The sequence below is a fragment of the Malaclemys terrapin genome, chromosome 11 (genome assembly GCF_027887155.1).
Source record: "Malaclemys terrapin pileata isolate rMalTer1 chromosome 11, rMalTer1.hap1, whole genome shotgun sequence".
In the NCBI taxonomy this organism is placed as follows: Eukaryota; Metazoa; Chordata; order Testudines; family Emydidae; genus Malaclemys; species Malaclemys terrapin.
Window position 1 is genome coordinate 57,337,806 of NC_071515.1, and position 22,195 is coordinate 57,360,000.

General features: G+C 39.7%; 1 protein-coding gene across 7 annotated transcripts in view; it reads left to right on the top strand.

The window, feature by feature from the left end:
• Window positions 1-22,195, top strand: part of GTDC1 (glycosyltransferase like domain containing 1) — a 266,961-nt gene that overhangs the window by 226,326 nt on the left and 18,440 nt on the right. For all 7 annotated transcript variants that reach the window (XM_054044312.1, XM_054044317.1, XM_054044314.1 and 4 more), the window contains one exon: window positions 13,010-13,119. In XM_054044312.1, coding sequence (XP_053900287.1) covers window positions 13,010-13,119 — 110 coding nt within the window. The remainder of the gene's footprint in view (window positions 1-13,009; window positions 13,120-22,195) is intronic.

Consider the following 22,195-nt stretch of genomic DNA (forward strand, 5'->3'; position numbering starts at 1 on the left):
TTTATGCCTGCCACTGTTAAAAAATCAGGTTGCTGGGTAGCCTTTTTCAGTGAAACTGATGCAAAAACATTTCCTCTCTCACTCCATTTTATATTAACCTGTAGGGGTAGTGGTAACTTTTGATGCTGATGATGCCAGACAGCGTTTAGAGGCACAATTAAAGAGATGTTGTACATGTATCAGCTGAGGAAGAAAGCTCACTAGATTTAACTACATATTTACACTATATCTATAACTCCTATTGGAAATGTTAAAGGTGGAAAAATATTGTGATACATTGGATAAACTGGACTTAGTAATTGATTTTTCCTTAGTGTTTGCATTTTCTTAGCTATTTCTTTTCCAGTATTTTTTTCCTGGCAGATATACTTCTTCTCTTGCAGCTTTCACAGGCATTGTTACCAAAAATTTGGTATTAGAATTTTACTCCTTCTTTTGTGAACTTCTTTTCTTGATCTTAATCTAGATAATAAAGTATATTTAAGTAATTTGATTTAAGAAAGCCCCCCTCCATTCTGTGAACTGTGATAGTAATTATTACTAGAATGTGTTTCAGATTGTAGTTAATATTTTTGTAAAATGATTCCTTTTAGTTTAAGACGAATATTATCCACTTGAGGTACAATCGTTAACTGACTCTGAACCTCAAAACATCCCCGTGAGGCTGTGTTACTGATCCCATTTTACAGATGGGGAAACTCAGGCAGAGAAGTCACATTGCAAGTTAGTGACCATGCAGTTCCAGATTCCCAAGGTCATGCTCATTTTTCTAAATCATACTGCCACTCTTTAATATAGACTATTATAAGTCTTTATTCAGGCAGTAGGATGAGAGATAACGTTGCATGTAAAATATTGAATAATGAACAATGAATTTCAAAATTACACTCAATGGTACTTATAGATAAATGCCAGGACTAAGGTGTTGGCCTCAAGTGAGTCCTTCATACTAGTTCAGTGCATTCTGCATTTGAAGACATTTCCGCTCAGTGAGCTGAACATGCTGCTTCTAGCTTTTTGAGAATGGGCTGGCCAGATGTAAAGTCACCAGGAAGCTGGTATCAAATTAGTCCTGTTACTGGCCTTTGGTACAGTGCATTTGAGGACTCAGCTCACTCTGCTCAAGTATGTTTTATATTCATGTTTACTAGTAAAGAACCACAAGGTTATTCTTAACTTTGAGTTATTGTTTATCACCCGTCTGAAGAATATCATTACAACCCTTTCCATCCATCTGTCATCAGCAGACTCAACAATTGCTACGTTCTTTTGCTGACTGCCTTGCTACTGCTTTAGTACCCACTTCTCTTTAGTTTCTTATCAACATATTTTATTTCTCTGTGGTTTTGAGCCTCTTTTTCCCTCACTAATGCCCTGTATTTCCACTGATTCTATAGTTTCTATCATCAACTCTACTGTCTCCTCCAACATTGATTCTTTTGTTCCCCATCCCTCACCACACTGTCCTTCCTACTAAGCCACAACCCTCACTTAGCCCTCTCAACTGTTTTCTTGGCTTCTCTTCCCTCACTGCTCAGTGCCTTTGGAGAAAAGTCTACATTACCTTAAGGAAAAATCCAAGGACCAGGCTAACTTTCTCCACTGTAAATTAATTCTTTCTTCATTCAACTCTTTCTTGCCAAACAGCTTTATTTCTTCTCCTTAATTGATTCCTATCCTGTAATTTCTGTCACCTTTTCTCTACCTTTAATACCCTTCTCAGATCTTCTCCAACACTTCCTCTTATCCCCCGCTCAGCTTGTGCTTTTGCCAAGAAATTGTGGATACAATGTAACAGTTCTCTTTTCCCTTCCTTCATCCTCCAGTCCCACTCTTGAATCTTAAGTGTCCCATCTACTTTCTATTTCCAGTCTGACTACTGTACTCATCTCTTTCAGGCTCCTGATCTCTCTCTGTCCCTCTCACACCCTTATTTTTCCTCAATCTCTCCCTTTCTTTTGGTTCTATCCCCTTTGCTTTCAGAAATGATGCAGTTTCACCTATCATGAATAAACCCACATTCAAGCCCTCTTGCTTCTCCCATTTGCTGCCAACCTCATTGAGCTTGTGTCTATTCTCACTATTTGACTTTCCTACCAATAAATGGATTCTCTGCAGTGGGGCTTCTGCCTCTTCCAGTCCACTATGACTGCTCTCTAAGGTCACAGGTGATCTACCTCTAGTCAAGCATCCTTCTACATCAGTCTGCTGCATTCAGCACTATCGTTCCATACTTCTCAACATTGCATTCTTGTTTTTACTCCCTCAGTTCTTACAATACTTTGTTCAACAGGTTCTCATACTTTCCTGGCTTTTTTTTCAGTGTCTTAATTGGTGATTTCTTCTTCACCCCACTGCAACAGTGTCCCTCAGAGGTCTGTGTTCTTGGCATCTTCCACTTTAATTACCACTACTATGCTGGTGACTTCCAAATCTGCCTCTCTACCACTGAACTTTCCCCTTCTGATCAGCCTCACATCTGTCTTTCCAACCTCTCTGCCCTGCTGGCTTATGCTTCTCACACCACCCTCTGCTCTGATTCCAGTTCTCTCTTTGTTATGTCTGACATAGAATGTAAATTCCTTGGGACAGTGACCTGCCTTTTATCTCTAAATGCTGCTCACAGCTTTGTAAATAATGAATGATACTTCCATGAACCAAAATTCAGTGCGTCAGCTGTTTCCTGGCTATGACTAAAAAGTAGCTAGAAACATGTGTTAGCTCCCAGTTTACTAATACACTGAATTTAAAAAAATTGGGTCCTTATTTCTAAAGATGTCACTGGTGTTTCAGTATCAGTACCACCATCTCTCACCTTTGCTGAGTTCTGTTGGTGGCTTTGCCACAGCCTTCTTATGTGACTTTGGGCAAGTAACTAAATCTCTCGGTGATATGAGAATGCTTCACCGGACAGTTTTTGATGCTTTGCTCATTATTGTTTGGAAAGTGCTTTGAGTTTCCTGGATTTAAGGCATTATGTAAGTGTAAAGTATTATGACGTGCCCCCACTATTTTGAATTCTCTACCACTGAGACATGGGAAATCACCCTTGTTAAATGTTTTCAGGTTAAGATTGACCCTTTTAGTATTGCTCTTAGCTTAGCTCATTCCCCTTTCAAAATGCACAGTACCTTGAGAGATTGTTATGACAGGGCCTGTATTAAGTGACTGTATTAAGTGACGTTGATTTACAACAGGTACATACCCTATGATACATAATGAAATTTGAGAGATTTTTCCCCTGCCAGATTCCCAGGTTCATTTTATTGCATCATTTAAATTCATATAACTATTGTATTTAAACATAGATGATTTTTAAAAAGAGAAAGCACGTATCTTGCTCTTCTGAGAAAGTTCTATCTGTTTTACGTCTCTTACCATTTTTAATGATGTATCTTTCTCATATAACTGAGACTGTCAGCAAGATATGATCAATTTCAGGTACATCTAAGTATGTATCTGACTGTACCTTAGACTCTTAAGTAACATGGATCTCTTATTGAAACTAAACCCAAATACAAGATATGTGTCTGCACAATCAGATGATTTACAAGGGGCAGATCTGCCCCTCCATTTTACCTCTTTTGCACCACTCCAGCAGTGGAAAGCAGATGGAAAGCCAACTTAACCAGGCAATCTGGAAGAAGAGCCCAGGGAAATTTTTCAACTTGTTTTCAACAAAAAATGCAGATTCAGGGTGACTGAAACATTTCAAGAATTTGTGTCAATTATGGCACATTGTTTCAGTCGAAACAAAGAAAACATTTCAGAAATGTTTTGAATTTTCAGGCTGGATTCACAAGGGGATTTAGGTGCCGTTCACCAAATAGAAGAGGACGAAATGGTGGTGGTGCCCCCCTTTACACCCAGTAGTCGAGTGGTTAGGGCATTCACCTGGGATGGGGGAGACCCTGGCATTGGAGCAGAGCCTTGAACCCAGGAATCCTTCCTCTCAGGTGAGTGCCCTCACCACCAGGCTATAGTGTATGCTGGGATGGGCCTTTTTCAGTCTCTCTCTTGTTGAAGTTGTTCCACTTTGTATAAAATACTTGAATAGTCATTGGGCCAGAGAGCGTGAGAATGTGTCTAGAGCCTGGTGGTTAGAGCACTCCTCTGGGAGATGGGATACTCACCTCCTCCTCGATTTTGTGAATATAGCCCATTTCTGTTGCTTTTCCTAAAAAGATTAAAAATGCCCCCAAACCAAGCATTTTATTTCAAACAAATGAAATATTTCAATTGACCAGAAACAAATTTTTTCTGACTTTTTCAATTTACCAAAAATTCTGAAAAATTTGTTTTGGTTCAGCCAGAGCCAAAAGATTTTTTTTTTTTTTATTATTATTTTTTTTGGAACTGCCAGCAAACCAAATAATCAATGATTTTTGATTGAGTACTCTGCCATAGGGGATTCCCAAGTGGCTCCCAAACTTTGCTGGCTCTACACCTAAACTTCCAGCCACTCCCAACATAGGGGACAGGAGTACTGCTAAACTCAGTCAATCCCTGGATAACAGAATAGTCTTGTGAGGACCACTGTCAGCCAGTACAAAGAGAAGTTTTGGCTGGCCTCCAAATCAAAGGAGCATAAAGGTGATGTGAAGCCACTTTGTCCCATCTTTCCCCCATTGGGTCCTGTGCCAACACAGTTCGGCTAGCCAGGAGAGTCTGAGCCATTGATTAATCAGCCCAGATAGCACTCTTGTGTGGTGGAGAAATAAACAGTACTATCACCATTTTACAAATGGAAAAACTAAGGTGGAGACATTGGAGGCTGAATCCTGGTCACAAAGGTAAATTTCCCATTGACTGAAATCAGAATCTAGCCCTAAATTTCTTGTCCAAGTTTACAGAGGAAATCGGTGTCAAAGCTCAGAAACTCCTGGCTCCCGGTCCTGTGGTCAGACTGCTAGACCATACTTCTCTTTAGCCATTTCTAGAGAGGTTTATAATGTAACACTAACAAGAACTCTGTTAAGTACACATGTGGATATGGAGGTTCAACAGCTCTAAAGGCACTGCCTCCTGCTCAGGGTTAAAGCATATTACCAGGGCAGAGTTGAGAAGTATGTGTTACCTTTGTCCATGCTGTAGCTGTTGTGTAGCCAAAAGGCTCTCATTCCAGCACCTTTCATGCTCTCCTATCCAAATTTAGAATATGTTCATGTCCAGTTTCTCTTTCCTTTTTACCGAGTGAATAATTACAAGCATTCAGTCAAGCAAAAATGAATACAAGATCATTTCAAATATGTGAGAATCAAGGAAAATGGACCATAGACTTTCATATTAGCTTAAGTTTTCCCAAACATGTAGTGAAAAAGTTTGCATAGTTTACATCAAGCTTTTTACACAGTTTTGCAACTGCCCTTAAGAAAATGGAATATATATAATTGATAATGCTTAACAAAACTCAAAAATGCAACAGATGCCACCAAAAGTGCATGTCATTTTGAGCAGATCTTTACAGAACAGACATTCCATATTGTGTTCATCTTTTTCCACAATCACTGCTGTTACAATCTGGTGTGTTTAGCAGTTGTTGCTGAGTAAGGAAGACTGGATTGTATATGATTTCCCCATGTCAACTGAGAAACACATCACTTTCCTCTTTGGTGGGATAGCTGTGCCATTATTACTTACAATAATGTACAAGAATACATTTTAATGTATAGATCCCCATGCCTGAAGCATTTTACAAGCCGTAACTAAATAACTAAAAATAAAATGATAATGTCGTTGTGCCTATAAAAGTCATATAAACCCCCAAATTAGAAAACTAAAAGATACATGAAATTCATCATTAAAATCCAGATACATTATTACTATCTTTATATCAGGAAAATAGAGAAGAGCTAAATATTTTGCAGGGAAAATGTGGAAGGCGGATCGCATGCTCACATGGGGAAACCCATAGGAAGGGTTTCTGTGGGCAAGAAAAATCAAAAAATTCCCCTCATAGCATTTTTTCTATTTTAGTGAATGCAGAATTTGTCTCTCCTCCCTCACCCAATTCTCCTTAATCTCTCCAATTGCCATCAATCTCAAAATCGATGTAGATGCCTAGGATTCATTAGACATGTACAGCCATCTGCCTCCTCACAAGTTGTAGAGCACCTTGTTAACCTGCCAGCTCCTACACAGTCTGACTCAAACACTGTCCCTCACAAGTGATTGCCTCCCCCCACCTCCAAAGGAAAGAGGCATTCTCGATTATGGAGGGGCTCTGCACATCTTGGGATTACATGGTCTGTGTAGGGCATGCTTCATGGCCCCATTCCTCTTGCTTGATTCTCCCCATTTGTGGCTGCTGGATACCACAGAGAGGCGGAATACCCCCATCCCTGGGAATGGAAGATGATGTAGGAGGCACCTGGTTCACCTATTTCTGTGCAGGTGGGGAGAGACCTTTGCTTGAGAGGATCTAGATCACAATCTGAAGTAGGTGTGGACACATGACACTTGGCTACATATTCCGAGCCTCAATCTAAGACGTCCCATTGACTTCAACTGACTGGCACTTGCTCAGCATCTCTCAGCCATAGGCACACATTATGTAGATCATAGAATATCAGGGTTGGAAGGAACCTCAGAAGGTCATCTAGTCCAACCCCCTGCTCAAAGCAGGACCAATCCTCAGACAGATTTTTACCCAGTTCCCTAAATGGTCCCCTCAAGGATTGAACTCTCAACCCTGGGTTTAGCAGGCCAATGCTCAAACCACTGAACTATCCCTCCTCCCGATCAGTATTCTGCCAACAACAGTATCAGGTACTAAACCCCTGTAACTGCCTGCTGCCTCAGTGGGAGATTGAGGCCATCAGTGAATATTCATGACCTTAAGACAGGTTTCAGAGTAGCAGCCGTGTTAGTCGGTATCCGCAAAAAGAAGAACAGGAGTACTTGTGGCACCTTAGAGACTAACAAATTTATTAGAGCATAAGCTTTCGTGGACTACAGCCCACTTCTTCGGATGCATATAGCTATATGACCTTAAGAGTTATCCTTACACCGATTATCTTCCTTACAAGCTTTATCACTACCACTTTTACTCCTGACAAGTCTGGCTCCTCACTTTGTGTTGCTATTTTCCGCTCTTCTTAAAATATATGGCCACTTAGATGCCTACTTGTTTAATTATAAAGAAATTAATGGTTCCATTCATTTCAGCTGAACATTTTGAAGAGAATTAGAGCACTAGAAGTACATTCTTGCACATCAGCTATTCTTCCAGAAATGGATAATTATTTTATTTATATGGATACAAGCAGCTTGTTGGTATTTCAGTCCTGGGTCTTTGTAATTTAAAAACTTGTTGAATTTTCTCTGAGTCAGTATTCTCATCCACTTTAGTTTATTGGAACCATCATCATGAAAACTCCTGGTCCACAGATGTGAAACAAATTACCAGGCTTATGCTGTTGCATTCCACTTTATTATTGGGAACAAAACAAAGCTGAGGGATATACAACTTCTTAAAGTAATTATTGGGCAGGGGAGGTTAATAATCTAATTTTCTAGACCTCAAAATTTCTGAAAATTTTAAGCCTAGTAAAGTACCATTTTAAACATTAATTAGAAGATACATTTGTTTTAAATCAGTAAACCAAAAATATTGACTGAATTAGAAATTAACACATGTAGAACTGCAGATGTCATTTAGCTTGAGATTTCTGAATTATATAATTATTAATGTTTCATATATCTATGCGATAAACCTACAGATTCATTTTATGTAATTAGTCTGTTGAGGAAATTCACCCCTACTTCTGAACTGTCGATTTTCCTGTAACACAAGAAGGAAAACAGTTGACGTTTTTAAAAAATAAAATAAAACAAAATATTTTAAAGACATCTGGTCCACATCTGTCCAAAGTATAATAATTTAAAGCAGAGTAATTAAATGCAAGAAATATAATAATCACACCTTAAAATAGAGAAAATAACTTCTTCCATTTTAATGTAATTTACCAAATTATGGAAATGTTTATTCATTTATGGTGTCTTTTTAACCTCCCATTCTGTCATAATAAAGAAGATGAAAGCTAGATGCTAGTCCTTCTTTTAAAATAACCAATCCAGTGTTTTTAAGACCTTGATTGCAGAAAAAAAAATGATTCCAAATATTTAGTTATCTTCAGATGGAATTATAAATGTTTCTTATCCATTACTAAAGTAACTTTAACCCCCCGAGTCCCACATTAGTTACTTAAAGGCCTGATGGTGCAAAAAGACCCCCACATCAGATGTGTTCTTTCTTCTGTATCCAATGCACTAAAAGAATCATAAGCTTTATATTCTTAAAATAGCTAGTCACAAAATTCCATTTGGGAATTTTTTAGCAAATGTATTTGACTAACATATTGCTTCTGCAAAAACATTTGTTTGCCCATTGCCAGGGACAGTGTAAATATCCTGGGAGCATAATAGAGTAAAATCTCATTCCATCAGCAAGCTAGTGATAGAAAGGTAAGGGAGTTGTCATTTTATTCATAAAAATCTACAGAATAATAATTTCAATGGTGTCACCTTCTGTGGTGTGGCACTGGGACTCACTGGCTTCCATCTCCAGGTCCTCCAGCTGGTGGAAAGTTTGAAAATACAGTGTCGTCAGAAATGGGTCAAGTTGGATATCATTCAAAAGCCCTTTCTCCCGCAAACATAATGGTACCAAACGTGAAAAATCTAGAACAACTATGTAGATATATATTTGAGAGAAATGTTTAAAAAAAATCAACATTTTTTAAATTATACTTCAAACGCAGATGCATTGTTTACATAAAAAAACCTCTTTGGTAATCCTAGGGAAGTTTGCCTTGACATGTAGGACATTTATTCACCAAAGTCGTTATCAGAGTTGTCTCTGTCTAGGGCACCACTGCTAGATACGTTGTCACACTGATTCTCATGCTGCACTTGCACATCTCCATACAAGGCAGCCTGCTGGCCAAACATTTGCAGGCCGGTGAGCATCTTCTCTTTGCGCACAAGCATTTAATTAGCTGAAGGATTGGTTCGGGAATGGATGGTATTTCACACATAACTAGTGTGATCCGTCCATCCTCCAACACCCATCCAGACCTGACAGGGGAGGGTAGTTTTGGATATACTGGATCATCCTGGGTCCATTCCATTGTTTGATCATTTGCCTTCTTGATAGCAGATAGAAATGTATACCTTGTCAGTAACAATTTCTTTGTTTGTCTGCTTCTTGGAAAACATCCACCAAGGTAGCTTTGCAACTGCATTCAAATGGTAAACTTGGCGTATGAACATATCCAGTGCATTTATGACTTCGTCAGTGACGGTCTCAGCCATTCCAAGCATCTTCAGAGTGAGGAGAGTCTTTGGATGCTAAATCAAAAGTCTTCCAGTAAGTGAATTTGGTCTTTCCGGCCAACCTTTCAGGAGTGTAACATCCTGAAAGGGTCTGAAAACCTGGCAGTACCGTGGTTTTAACAGTCTGAGTGATAGAAAAACATCTCTGAAGGATATACAGCAATTCTGTTCCCCAGCATCAAGCACAAAAACAGAATCTTGCAGAAGTCTTGGGTAGCATCTCACAGAGAGCACTAAAACATCTGTATCTTGTACAAAAATCCAGAGTTTAGTAGCACCTCTCTTTGTGGCATTGACAGCATGCAAGATAATTTTAGTGTCAGTCTCCTCATGGGAACTATGAAGAAACTCTACAGAACAGTGCAAGGCATCAGTTTTGTTACACAATGCAACAATGAAATTCTTTGAACAATTCCTTGCATTCTAGAGTGTTTTTTCTGCAAAGTATGCAATTAACTAATTCTTCATTTGAGTATGAGACAGTAGCTTCTTCAATGTGACATTGAAGATGTTTGTGGAGTCAGTGATTTTGTATTGGACAGGTGAAATAAGATAGTATCTTCTTTCTGGTAATATTTTTAATTGATTCCTCTACATACATGTCAAATATGAGGTGAATTATGTTATTGATCCAGTATATTCTCTGTAGCGTCATAATGACATTAATCAGCCAAATCTCAGCAGAAGTTAACAGTTTCTGGTTTGTCAAGAACTTATATCTCAGCCATCTATGATTGCTACATTGAAAGGACTCTGTTGGCATAAGATACCAGTCACATTGTCACTAGGTGCTGGCTTAGGAAGACCATGCTAGATGTTTATTAGTTTGCTTTTTACCTGGCATATATGCCTTGTTCCATTGTATTCAAACACAGATTGTTGTACTACAAAGAACCTATACTTTCCCAAAGTCTCACGCAGATCAACATCATGCAGAGATCTGGTCACAACCAAGAGATGAGCAAACAGTGACCTGTCTGTGGTTAGATCTGTAATAATCCCTGCTATATTCACTTTGATTTTCTTTTAATTCATTTACAATTTTAGTCTGTTCTTGATTGGAGACCTTAGATTGACAGACCTCTGGATAATGCTTTGGGTTTTGAAGACTTCAAACAAGTCATGAACCAAAGTATCCATTCACCTCTCATCACTTGAACCTGTTTTGTCATGATATTAATGAGCTCTGGTCTGTTGTACTCAGATGTGTTGCCAATGCAAGTAAGCTCATCCTGTCACTTTAAAAATGTCCTCTTCTTAGCACTTAACAGAATCTAATGAGTCTTGATGGTGCTTGATTACTTCTGGGAAAGTCATTCCAGCAGTGCTTAATATTTCGTTCAAAATTTAATGGGGTTCTGGGGTTGTCAGGAAAAACTGGGCTTCTGTGTTATGCCCACCACCCCCAAATAACTTTCTTTGCTGGGTTTTCATGCTCTAGAGCTTCATCTGAACCAAATGCGCAGCAGGGAATTAGCGACCTTTAAACACTCCAATTTCCTTCTTGAAATTCCTCCCATGTGTCAGGGGCGGACTTCAGTACACCTCTTATTTCAGCAATTTACCAGGCAATCATTGGAGAATAGTTGGTTAGATCTAAAGCAAAAAAATATTTCACAAAGTCTTCCAGTCCTGTCAGATGCAAATTCCAATTAGCACTCCTGACAAATCAAATAAAGAGAGCAAAGACTCTCCCACAGCTAACACTTGTCCTGGCATCTTCAACTTTTCCTGGTGCTCAATGTACTTCCTCTGCAACCTTGCCAAATTCAGTCTATGGGTGCAGTTCATGTAGCACGCAAGGTGTCACCAAGCCACATGTTTAACCAGGTCCTCTGTGGTGGTATTCTCCAAAGATTCAGCTACTAACTGGTATTCTTCGCTCCCTGTTAATGTCTAAAAATGATCAAGACCAAAGTAAAAACAAGGATTCTGTAATAAATTTCTTTGGATTGGGTAATGGGGTAGCACCCACCTCTCACAAGCATGCCCTGGTTGAGTGAGTGTGCTCACGCTCTTGGTTTGTGGTGACTTCTGTCGGTGGTTTCTCAAGCAGGTTTTCAATGACTCAGCCCTCCAGCCGAGTCTCACACACAGTCTGTATGTGAAGCAACCAGACCCCTTCCGGTATATACAGACCACCAGTACCCCTCTGTTGTTATCTCTGTAGCCCTCCCTGGGTTCAGTCTTTAAATAGTTCCAGCCCAGGTATGGGGCCGTACCCCCAATGCTTCATCCCTGGAGACATTGTCTTCCTGCAGCCCTTCCTGGGTTCAGTCCTTACTCAGTCCCAGCAGCCAGCCAAGAACCTCTTCGTGCTTTCCCAGTCCCTGCCAGTAACTGATCTATCCATGGTCCTACTGCTCCTTGAGCCAGCCAGGAACTCAGTCCTCACTCCTCCACTTCCAGGCAGAAACTGACTGACTCTGGCCCTACACCTCCTTTTATGTGAGTCTGCTGGGCCCTGATTGGCTGCTTCCTGCAGCTTCCCTCATTGGCTGTTTCCTCACTACCACTCTAGGCCTTTTACTCCTCTCTGGGATGGGATGTGGTAGGACCCTGTGGCCTCCAGCAGGAGCCTCTGGGCCTAGTACAACCTATCACGGTGATTGTATTAATTATGTAATGTAATGTATGTTATAATGATGTGCATACTGTTTACAAAGGTATTCCATTAATTTCAGGCTGGATGCAGACATCTTAAGCAGTACCTCATTAGAACTCTTTTGGCATTATAAACAAAGCTGATAATCAATACCACTGAACCAGTTCTTTCTTCCTGATAATGGCAAATCAACTCGAAGCACTCCATCCATGTATAGTAATCTGAAACATTAAAAAAATTAATCAGGTACCATGTTCTGAGCATGTTCTGATAATCAATGGCTACAATTTTACTTTCTGAGGTCTGCGTGTTTGTCGTGCCTGTGTTTAAAGTACATATAATTTTAAAAAGCTGATTCTAAACATTTTTCTCAAATACATAGCTACATAATGGTTCTAGATTTATATTGTTTGGTACCATAGTGTTTTTTTGGGAGAAAGGGCTTTGAATGATACCCAATTTGACCCATTTTTGATGACACTGTATTATCAAAATGTCCACCAACCAGAGGACCTGGAGCTGCAAGCTGGGGGGAGGGCGGGGAAGTGATTCCCCACCACACCGCAGAGGGTGACACCATTGAAAATATTATTCTGTAGATTTTTACTAATCAAATGACCCCTCCCTTATCTTTCTATCATTAACTTGCCCGTTGAATACACATGCTCCCTGACTAAAAAATGAGGGTGCTCTCAGTGTTGTCTGTTGGTGTGGCAGAGATATGCTTATAGCTGGGTGAAATAAATATTTAAATCTATATGCTATCTAAGTTGTTAATTTAAAGAGTGAACACAAGGTCTCAGAAAGATGGGCCAGGGAAAAGGCTTAAGACTCTAACAAGGCTGATTTGTAGTCTTGAATCCTAGGTTGAGGAAAATAAAAGTCCATATGGCGTAAGTCATCATGCAGGATGAGTGAGCAGAGGAGGAATTCGTGCTTAGGGGACTGAGCCTGAGGTCCCCAATACCAAAAACAGAGGTTACGATAAACCTTACTCTGATAAGGTAAAAAGTTTTCTACAAATAAACATAACCTAATTCAAGGTAAATTCTGTTTGTTTATTTCAAGGGAACATGATAAAGACCCTGAGAGTTTCTTTAAAGTATTGCTGAAACTTAAAGAGATGGACCTACCTTTTCATATGTCTGTCCTTGGAGAGACCTTCACTGATGTACCAGGTACCTTTTTGAATTATCTAATTCTTCAGATGGTATAAGCCAGACAATTCTCGAAGTTATGATGTTGGTAAATTACATAGTAAAACAAAAAGATGCTGGTGTGTTATCAAATCAAATAGTTATATTAAAAATACTTCGCTCTTTGATATTACTTGAGAGCATAAAGTCATTTATTTATGATATGTGTTCCATGTTATGCATCTATATGGATGTAAAATATATAGATGTAAGAGATTGGATAGTTCAGAGAATTATTAATGAGATACAGAGACGTTCAACTCTAGGTCACTGGTCTGAATTCTGCCCTGACCAAAAGTCATTACTATTTATTTGATGGCAGTTTGGCCTATATGAAATAAGTGCAATGAGTGTCAGTTCATTTCCTAGTGGACAGGTGTTAACATCATAAAGACTACCATCATAATTGGCCCTAATTGTTAGCATTATCAGCAGAAAGGACTAGACGTGGATGACAATGGAATTAAACTATCTTCTCACCCTAAAAGTGGTTCCTTCAGGTTATGCTTAAAGTCATATAGTTACATACATACACAGAAAGAGAGACAGAGCATGTCAGATATTCAGCTGGTGTGAATTAATGTAACTATTGACTTCAGTGGAATTTTGCCAGTTTAGACCAGCTAAGGATCTGGTCTGTAATATTTCTGCACAGTCATTTGAAATGTCTGAAATACTGCTATTGTTGTTTGTTATAATTGATGTGCCAACTATGTGCTTGGGCCGTAGAGGGAACTTTTGTTTACTTGAACAAACATACCCCGAGTTTATTACAATTTATGTTAAGGTTTTTTTTTTTTTTTTTCTATTTCTGTGTCAATTGCTCTACATACTGTTTAACCTCTGACCAAGTTTTTGTTCTCCACATCCTTAGCTAATAGAATTGTGACCTTGTGGGATGCTTCTTGATATTTGTTGAAATTCAACCCCATTGCCTACATGGTTTTACATTTTCTGCAATTGCCCTGCTGTAAGTCGTAATTGTTTTCTTCTTGGAGATTTTCAGGTAGAGGCACTAGACACTAATTTAGATTGACTCTAGGGATGATCATGACCATGTCTTTATACCAATTATATAATACCATTGGTATAAAACTGGCATACAGACTTGGGGCTATATTCAAAAAAGAATTTAGGCTCTTCAGGGCCACTTTAGATGCCCAAATCCCAGAATCAGGCCCCACTGGGATTCAGAAAGCCCCTGCTCAGCTCCCCCTGAATCCTGTTGGTGCCTAAACTCTCCTAACACCTAAATTTTTGCATTAAGAGTTCCCTAAGTGCCTATGTTTCTCCCTCTGCACATTCCAGGCATGCCAGGCATCTGGATGCCTAAGTCCCAGAGCAATGCATGAACTGGGAGAAGACAGGAGTTTCTCCGCGTAACTTGTCAGTGGGGACCAATCCAGTAAGTGTGTTCAGACCTCACCTGCTGGACTGGGCTCCTACAGAGAAGCTCACACAACACCCAAAGATTAGTGTGCTCACTTGGAATGTGGTAGACTCCTGGTTCAATTCCCCCCTTCACCTGAGGAGGAGAAGGGATTTTGAACAGGAATCTGCCACCTCTATGGTGGGCATTCTAGCCACTGGGCTATGGGATAGTCTGACAGGGGACTCTCTCCATCTCTCCTGTTGAAGTTGTTCCACTGGGTAAATAATTTTAAAAGTAATTGGAGCAGAGGGAGTGGATCCTGGATCTTTTACCTCCCAGTTGAATGCTCTAACCAGCAGGCAACAGAGTCATTTTCATGCTTGCTCTCACTCTCTCTCTCAATTTCTCTCTCTCTGACCCAACGATTCTTTCGTTATTTATCCACAGTGGAGCAGCTTAAACATTGGCCGAGAGAGAGAGCAAGTGTGAGGATCCAGTCCCCCTGCTCCAATTACTTGTTGAAAAAATTTAACCACAGTGGAACACTTCAACTGGAGAGACTGACTGTCAGACTATGCCAGATCCATAAGAGGGAGCCTGGACTTAGGCACCTATTTCTGAGAGAGGGGCAGGGCTTACCACTTACCTCTCAGCTTGGCATCTCTCATTGGTGATCATAGATGAGAAGATGCCTAGTGTACTGACTTTTGTGAATCCCATTCTAAGACACCTGTCTCTCCCTGTTCATTGTATTGGGAGCCTACAAGTGCCAAAGTCAGGCTTTGTGAATCCCAATGATTTTTTTAGGTGCCTAAGTTTCCTTGTGAATGTAGCCCTTGAGCAGAAATAGACTTCAAGCACTCAGTGTGATGATCCTAACCGGAGCGTATGTAATATGCTGGGTAAGTGGTTATGCCGCCAGTGGCTGGCCCGCTTGCAGGCTAAGAGGCTACTACTACCATCATCCTTAGAGGTAACAAAGTCCATGGGTTCCATCCCCAATGATGAACCAAGGTGAGGCATTATGTTATATAGCTAATATATTTGAAATGCTACAAAAACAGTCCAGTTTTGCGCTCTGACAATTAATGGAATGCACAAGGTATTTCAAATGTATTAATCTAATTCATTAACATATGACTGATCTCTATCTAGGGTACTAATATGACTCCTTTGCCCTAGTATTCAACAGTCTTTAATGTTTTTATCCTCACAACACTTCTGTGAGATAGGGAAGTGCCATTATTCCCACTTTACAGATGGGGAACTGATGCACAGTGAATAAATGACATGCTCAAGGTCATACAGGAAGTCTGCAATGGAGCAGGGAAATGAACCAAGGCCTCCCAAGTCCCAGGGTAGCATTTTAACCACTGGACAATTCTTCCTGTCTATATAAGTGATTTTTTTTTCTTAGCTTTCATATAAGTCCAATCCAGCGCCCATCGAAATCAGTGAAAGACTCTCACTGGTTTGAGAGGGCACTGGATTAGGTCCATAGTTCATGCTTCCAACTGTCCCACAATAAAGACACTCTAATTTATAACACTAAGTTTGCATCTCAGTGTAATCCTGATGCACTCTCATGTCACACCAGCATAAATCACCCTGGTGTGGCATATCTGTCTAGACAGATAATGGCCTGGAAAGGAACACTCTGCAGCACATTTAAACCAGCAACCACCAACCTCCCACCTCCAGTTAGTTACTCCTATGGCAGGATCAAGGTCACTGATCATCAAAGGTGAAATGACATGCCTTTATGCAAATTCTACATAGGTCACCATCTTACATCCAAAATCAGTAACAGAATATAAATAAATTATATACAATTTAAGCTAAGTAGTTAAAATCAGTAGGTCCCTAATCCTGAGCGTTCCCAACTCCCCCATTGAAAGTTAAGGGTATCAGCACTAAAGCTGGTCAGAAATTCTCCGACGGAACGTTTTTCCCATCAGAGAATGCTGATTGATTGAAATAGAAATGTTTTGTGAAGACAGTTTGATTTCAGCAACATTTAGATGGAACCCAGGCTATTCTCCATCAGAAATCTGCTTGTTTTCCTGCCAGCTCACCTGCCCAGCTCCTTAGCAACCCATCTGGTGACCTGCTGGGGAACCCAAGTTTCCAGGCTCCCGGGTCCTTGGTAGCCTGTGTGGTGGGTTGACAGGGAGCCTAAAAACCCTGAGAGCCACAACTCCAAAGCTCTGTTGCCCCTGGCACAGCTGGGGCTCCCAGGCTTCTGGCTCCCCTTCAAGCCAACAGGCAGGATAATGGGGAACTGGGAGCTCGTAGGCCGTGGGAGCTAGCTCCCTAGCTACCAGGCTCATAGCTTCAGGGAAGCCACCAGGTGGACTGTCCCAGGGCTTTATTCTACTTCACAAAGTCTTTCAAAATATTTGGTTTTCATGTCAAATTGAAATGAAAACACATTTCAAATTATCCAAATTCTGTGTGAAATGGAATTACTTTTCTCTGTACAGCTCTAATCAGCACAGCTATGAAGATGCTCAACATCTCCCAGAATCAGGATCTTGTTTTCTAGTTAAGGCAGGATTCTGTATTGACCTTTGTTATAACTGATAAAAATACTAACACCTAAAGCTGTGTAAAATGCTTCTTTCTTTGTGCTTTTGACTTTAATAGTATCTTCAAAGTAGCAGGGGAGAAATGGAATCTGAAACAGAGATATTGTATTTAAAATAAATTTTAGGGTTAAGAACTTCTGTGGAGAGCTTCTGGTTTATGTCTATCATGAAACAAGTCATTAATCTTTAATATTTGCATATAATACTCTTCTGCACTTTGCTCCGTTTCCTGGCTTGTGAGGACAATTGATCTGTATAAAGTTTTACACAATTCAAAAAGAACTGGAGCTAATTCTGACTACACACAGCTTATGTTGGACATATTATACAAATAAATAGTAAGAATAATCAAACCCTATTTTTGGAGTATATGCAGTAAATTAAGTAGCTTTTTTAAACTAATGATGGGTGAACCTCAAAACATTGGTAGTTTGGCTCACATATAAACCTGCGTTGTATATTTTCACCTCTTGAGTCTGTAAAATTGGGTTTGAAACAATTGGTCTTAGAACAAGCTTATTTGTCAGATTTCTAGTATTTCCTGCTTCCTGTTCAACCAGAAATATCACAAGAATAGTCTTCTTTCTAGTATTCTGGCACTTCCTCCTCTGGTCCTAATAGGAGATTAATCCGGTCTAAAATAACTTTGTGGACCACTGAAGTTGTTCGATTTCATTTGAGCATTAGGTGAAGATTGTTGGTCCCGTTGTTCTGTGTTGGGTTGTTGGGTTTTTTTGCCCAGTTCTTCTTTTTATATTACTTTATGAAAGCCTGTTCTCCAAAGGCAAGTCTTCAACAGAGATTCTCACTTGTGTGCTTAGGGACCTCTGGCATAGGAATTTGGGGCACTCTTCAGAGAGAAAGAAAAATATAAAAATTTTACTGTACAGTACAGAATGCTTCACTAGTCACATGAAGGCAGTGTGCCTTGCACTCTGGGTGAGACAGAAGGAGAATGACTTATCCTTCATAGAATCATAGAATTAGAAGGGACCGCAAGGGTCATCTAATCTAACCCCCTGCCAAGATGCAGGAATTGTTGTGTCTAAACTATCCAAGACAGATGGCTATCCAGCCTCCTTTTGAAAAATGTGGGTTATATTTTCCTAGTGGCTCCAAGAGGAGTACTGGCTACTGTATCATTTATCTGCATTTTTCAAGATGAGTCTTTTCTTTGGTTTTCTGTTAACCACTTTGTTTCACTCTCACCACCAGTGGAATGAGGAACAGGACAAGCAGTAACACTGATATCTGGACCAATGACAGGTCTCCAACAGCACTCAGGTTTCTGTATAGTTTCTGTCATTGGTATCGAAGTGAACCAGCATGGCTAGAAATACAGAAACTCTCGTGAACCATAGTGATGGGAGCAATATAGAAGAATCTAATGACATTCAGGGCACCTTGCAAAGCTCATCTTTTCCCCAAATATTTGAAAATGGGGGGGGAATAATAAGCATGGAAAATTTTTGTGGGGAAAGGGGGAATTGAATTTTTAAGTTGCCTGTCTTACTACTGGTGGTTTATATTTACCCATACTACTTCACTTAAGATACGTTTTTAAATTATGTCTAGGGTACCTACAGCATATGGATAATTGTCCTTTTTTTAGCATTTTTATAAATCTAAATAAACAAATATAGAAACTGTTGTAACCATCCTGGCTAGAAAGGGGTGCTATATATAACTCAAGAACTAGGAAACTCACTTTCCAGTGGCATACAGCACTTGGTTTTAGCACTAATCGACTGACATAATGAATCTTAAAATCACAACATTATTATTATCAAAAAGAAAAATTATTTTAAATAATGTTTAGAGATTTTAAAGTGTGTCTGTTAAAATTGTTTCCTTTCCTGAGTTAGACTAATATAGGAGGAGGGGTGAAAAAAGTTGCACCACATTTCTAAGGTAATTTTTCTGTAAAATATGTGACACATACAGAATATATTGGCAGGCATTTTGGAAGATGCTGCATATCTTATTTGTAGCTTCTTGTGGTGAAGAGAATCACTAGCCAGTGTGCTGCCTTCTGGCTAGGAAGGGCATTGCAGGGTTTCATCCTCCGTAGTCCTGCTGACCAGATCCATCTATAGTCCCCTTTTGACTTGTGACTCGGCTCTCCAGTCATGTCACCTTTTGTCTCATTCCTTTTGAGATAAACCAGAATTTTCACTCAATAGTCTTTCTGGCCTCTAGTGCCTGGAGTCTTCTGGCTAGTTCCTCCCTCTAACATGGGTTCCAGCTCAGGGACCTTTGTGGCAAGTGGTTAAGTTCTGTATGGTCTTTCCTAGCCTACTTCCTACAAAGTGTCCACCTTCTCCTCCAGGAGTTCATATGCTCAGCAAGAGTCTGCCCTAGGGTCCAGCCACTAGTCTCAGTATTCAAGGCACCAAAAGAGAAGAAAGTAAATTAACAGAAATAAGGAGTGGTTCCAGCTTCTCTGTCACAGTCAGTCCAGTGTAGCTTGGTTTTATCATCTCCCAGAAAGGGGCACTGTAGGGTCAGAGGTCTGTCCACCTCTGCAGTCTGGGGCCTTATGAACTGAGCTTCTCCCTTTTGTAAGCTCTTCCTCCAGGATTGGCATGTGTCACAGATGTGGCATGGTGGGGCTGCCTGAAGCCAAAGCTGCTCTTTAACCCTTTCTTGCCTGGTTTCGGGGTTGTATACACACACTTCTGTACATCATGAGTAGTACAGATCATCCCAAATTCATACCAATAAACATAATATATCACGCTTAATGTTTTTTATTGTCTATCTATCCATTCATCCTCATCTATAAATAGACTTTATATAAAGGGCAATGTGATGAAATATGATTTATCACTATGGATTTGAGGGGCCATATTCCCCGTGAATGTCATATGTAGGTCAGCCCTAACAAGTGCCAATAAAACTTATGGTACATACTTTACTGAAAATGTATTTAATGAGTTTTTCAGGTGTTGTAAAGGAATTTAAAGGTATTGTATTTTATAGCCTCTCATTATAAGACTAAATTCCTTTAGTATCACAATTTCCTACTTTATATGCTTTGAGACAGAGGAAAAATATAATTGACACATTTTATAGAATACCTTACTAGATGCCCAAAAAGCCCAAATCCCACTATCGAGGAAGAAGGCCATACTAGTTAAAATAACAACCTGTTTAGAGGCAATGAGGATGCAGCTATACAAAATTTAAATATATATTGTGATAGACCCAGGCCAGTTGGGTACAGCAGAGTAATAGAAGGCAGATATACTGGCCACTGGATAAGCAGTTTTCTGTTCCCTGGCTGATCAGAGCGGGGGCTGCTCCAGGCTAGGGTGGACACATGACTCCGATTAGCCTGCAAAGAGTCAGGTGAGGCCTTAGGCTAATGTGAACACCTGATTCTAATTAACCTGTGAAGAGTCAGGTGAGGTCGTTAAGCTAATGTGAACACCTGACTCTAATTAAGGCCCCTCTGATAATGTAAAAGAGCTCACTCTGGTCAGGCTGGGGGAAGGGAACCAGAGGAAAGGAAGTGAGGCTGAAAGGCTAGGTAATGAAGACACCCTCAAGCCACTGGAAGGGAGCCCTAAGGTAAGGGTGAAGAAGGCATTAAGAGAGAGAATGGGGAGAGCTGTAGGGAAGTGACCCAGGGAAGTGTAGCTCTCTCTATATATAAATTTTGTATAGCTGCTTCCTCGTTGCCTCTAAACCAGGTTGTTTATATATAACAAATGGAAGAAAGGGGAAGTCGATAGGAATGAATATAAATCAGAAGATAGGAATTGAAGAGAATTGATAAGGGAAGCAAAGAGACACAAGGAGAAATCTATGGCCAACAGAGTTAAAGCTAATAAGGAGTTTTTAAAATATGTCAGATACAAAAAAGAATCCTGACAATGGTATTGGTCCATTAGTAGATGAAAATGATAGAATTATCAATAATAATGCAGAAGAGACATAGGAGTTCAATAAATATTTCCTTTCTGTATTTGGGAAAAAACGGATGACACAGTCTGAATATATGGTGATAACATTCTTTCCCTACCTTGAGCATCTCTTAGACATATTAAACAGAAGCTACTGGATAATTATAAACTTGTCATCCTGACATTGATCCCAGGCAAGATAATGGAGCAGCTGATATGGACCATAGGTGCAAGAACTAGACATGCTGGGGGTGCTGCTGTACCCCCTGGCTTGAAGTGGTTTCCATCATATACAGGGTTTATAGTTTGGTTCAATGGTTCTCAGCACCCCCATTATACAAATTGTTCCAGCACCTCTGTACAAGTCTCGATTAATAAAGAATTAAAGGAGGGTAATGTAATTGATGCAAGCCAACAGGAGTTTATGGAGAGTAGATCCTAACTTGCAATCTTTTTTGGGGGGTAAGATTACAAGTTAGTAAGTGTAATAGTAATAAAAGTAATAGTGTTGACATAATATACTTAGACTTCTGTAAGGCATTTGACTTGGTACAACATGACATTTTGATTAAAAAACTAGAAAAATGTAAGATGAACTTGACACACATTAAATGGATTAAAAACTAGCTAACTGATAGGTCTCAAAATGTAATTGTAAATGAGGAATTGTCATCAAGCATGTGTGTTTGGAGTGGAATTCCTCGGGGATTGCTTCTTGGCCTTACACTATTTAACATTTTTATCAGTGATCTGGAAGAAAACATAAAATAATCACTGATAAAGTTTGCAGATAACATGAAAATTTGGGTAGTGGTAAATAATGAAGAGGACAGGTCACTGATTCAGAGCAGTCTGGATCACTTGGTAAAATGGGCACAAGTAAACAATATGAGCTTTAATATAGATAAATATAGGTGTATACATCTAGGAACAAAGAAAGTAGGCCATATTTACAGGATAGGGGACTTTATATTGGGAAGCTGTTATTCTGAAAAAGATTGTGGTGGATAATTAGCTGAACATGAACTCCCAGTATGATGCTATGGCCAAAGAGCTAAGGTGATCCTGGGATGCATACACAGGGAAATCTCAAGTAGGAGTAGAGGTTATTTTATCTTCATATTTGGTATTGGTGGCTGGAATACTGTGTCCAGTTCTGGTGCTCACAATTCAAGAAGGATGTTGATAAA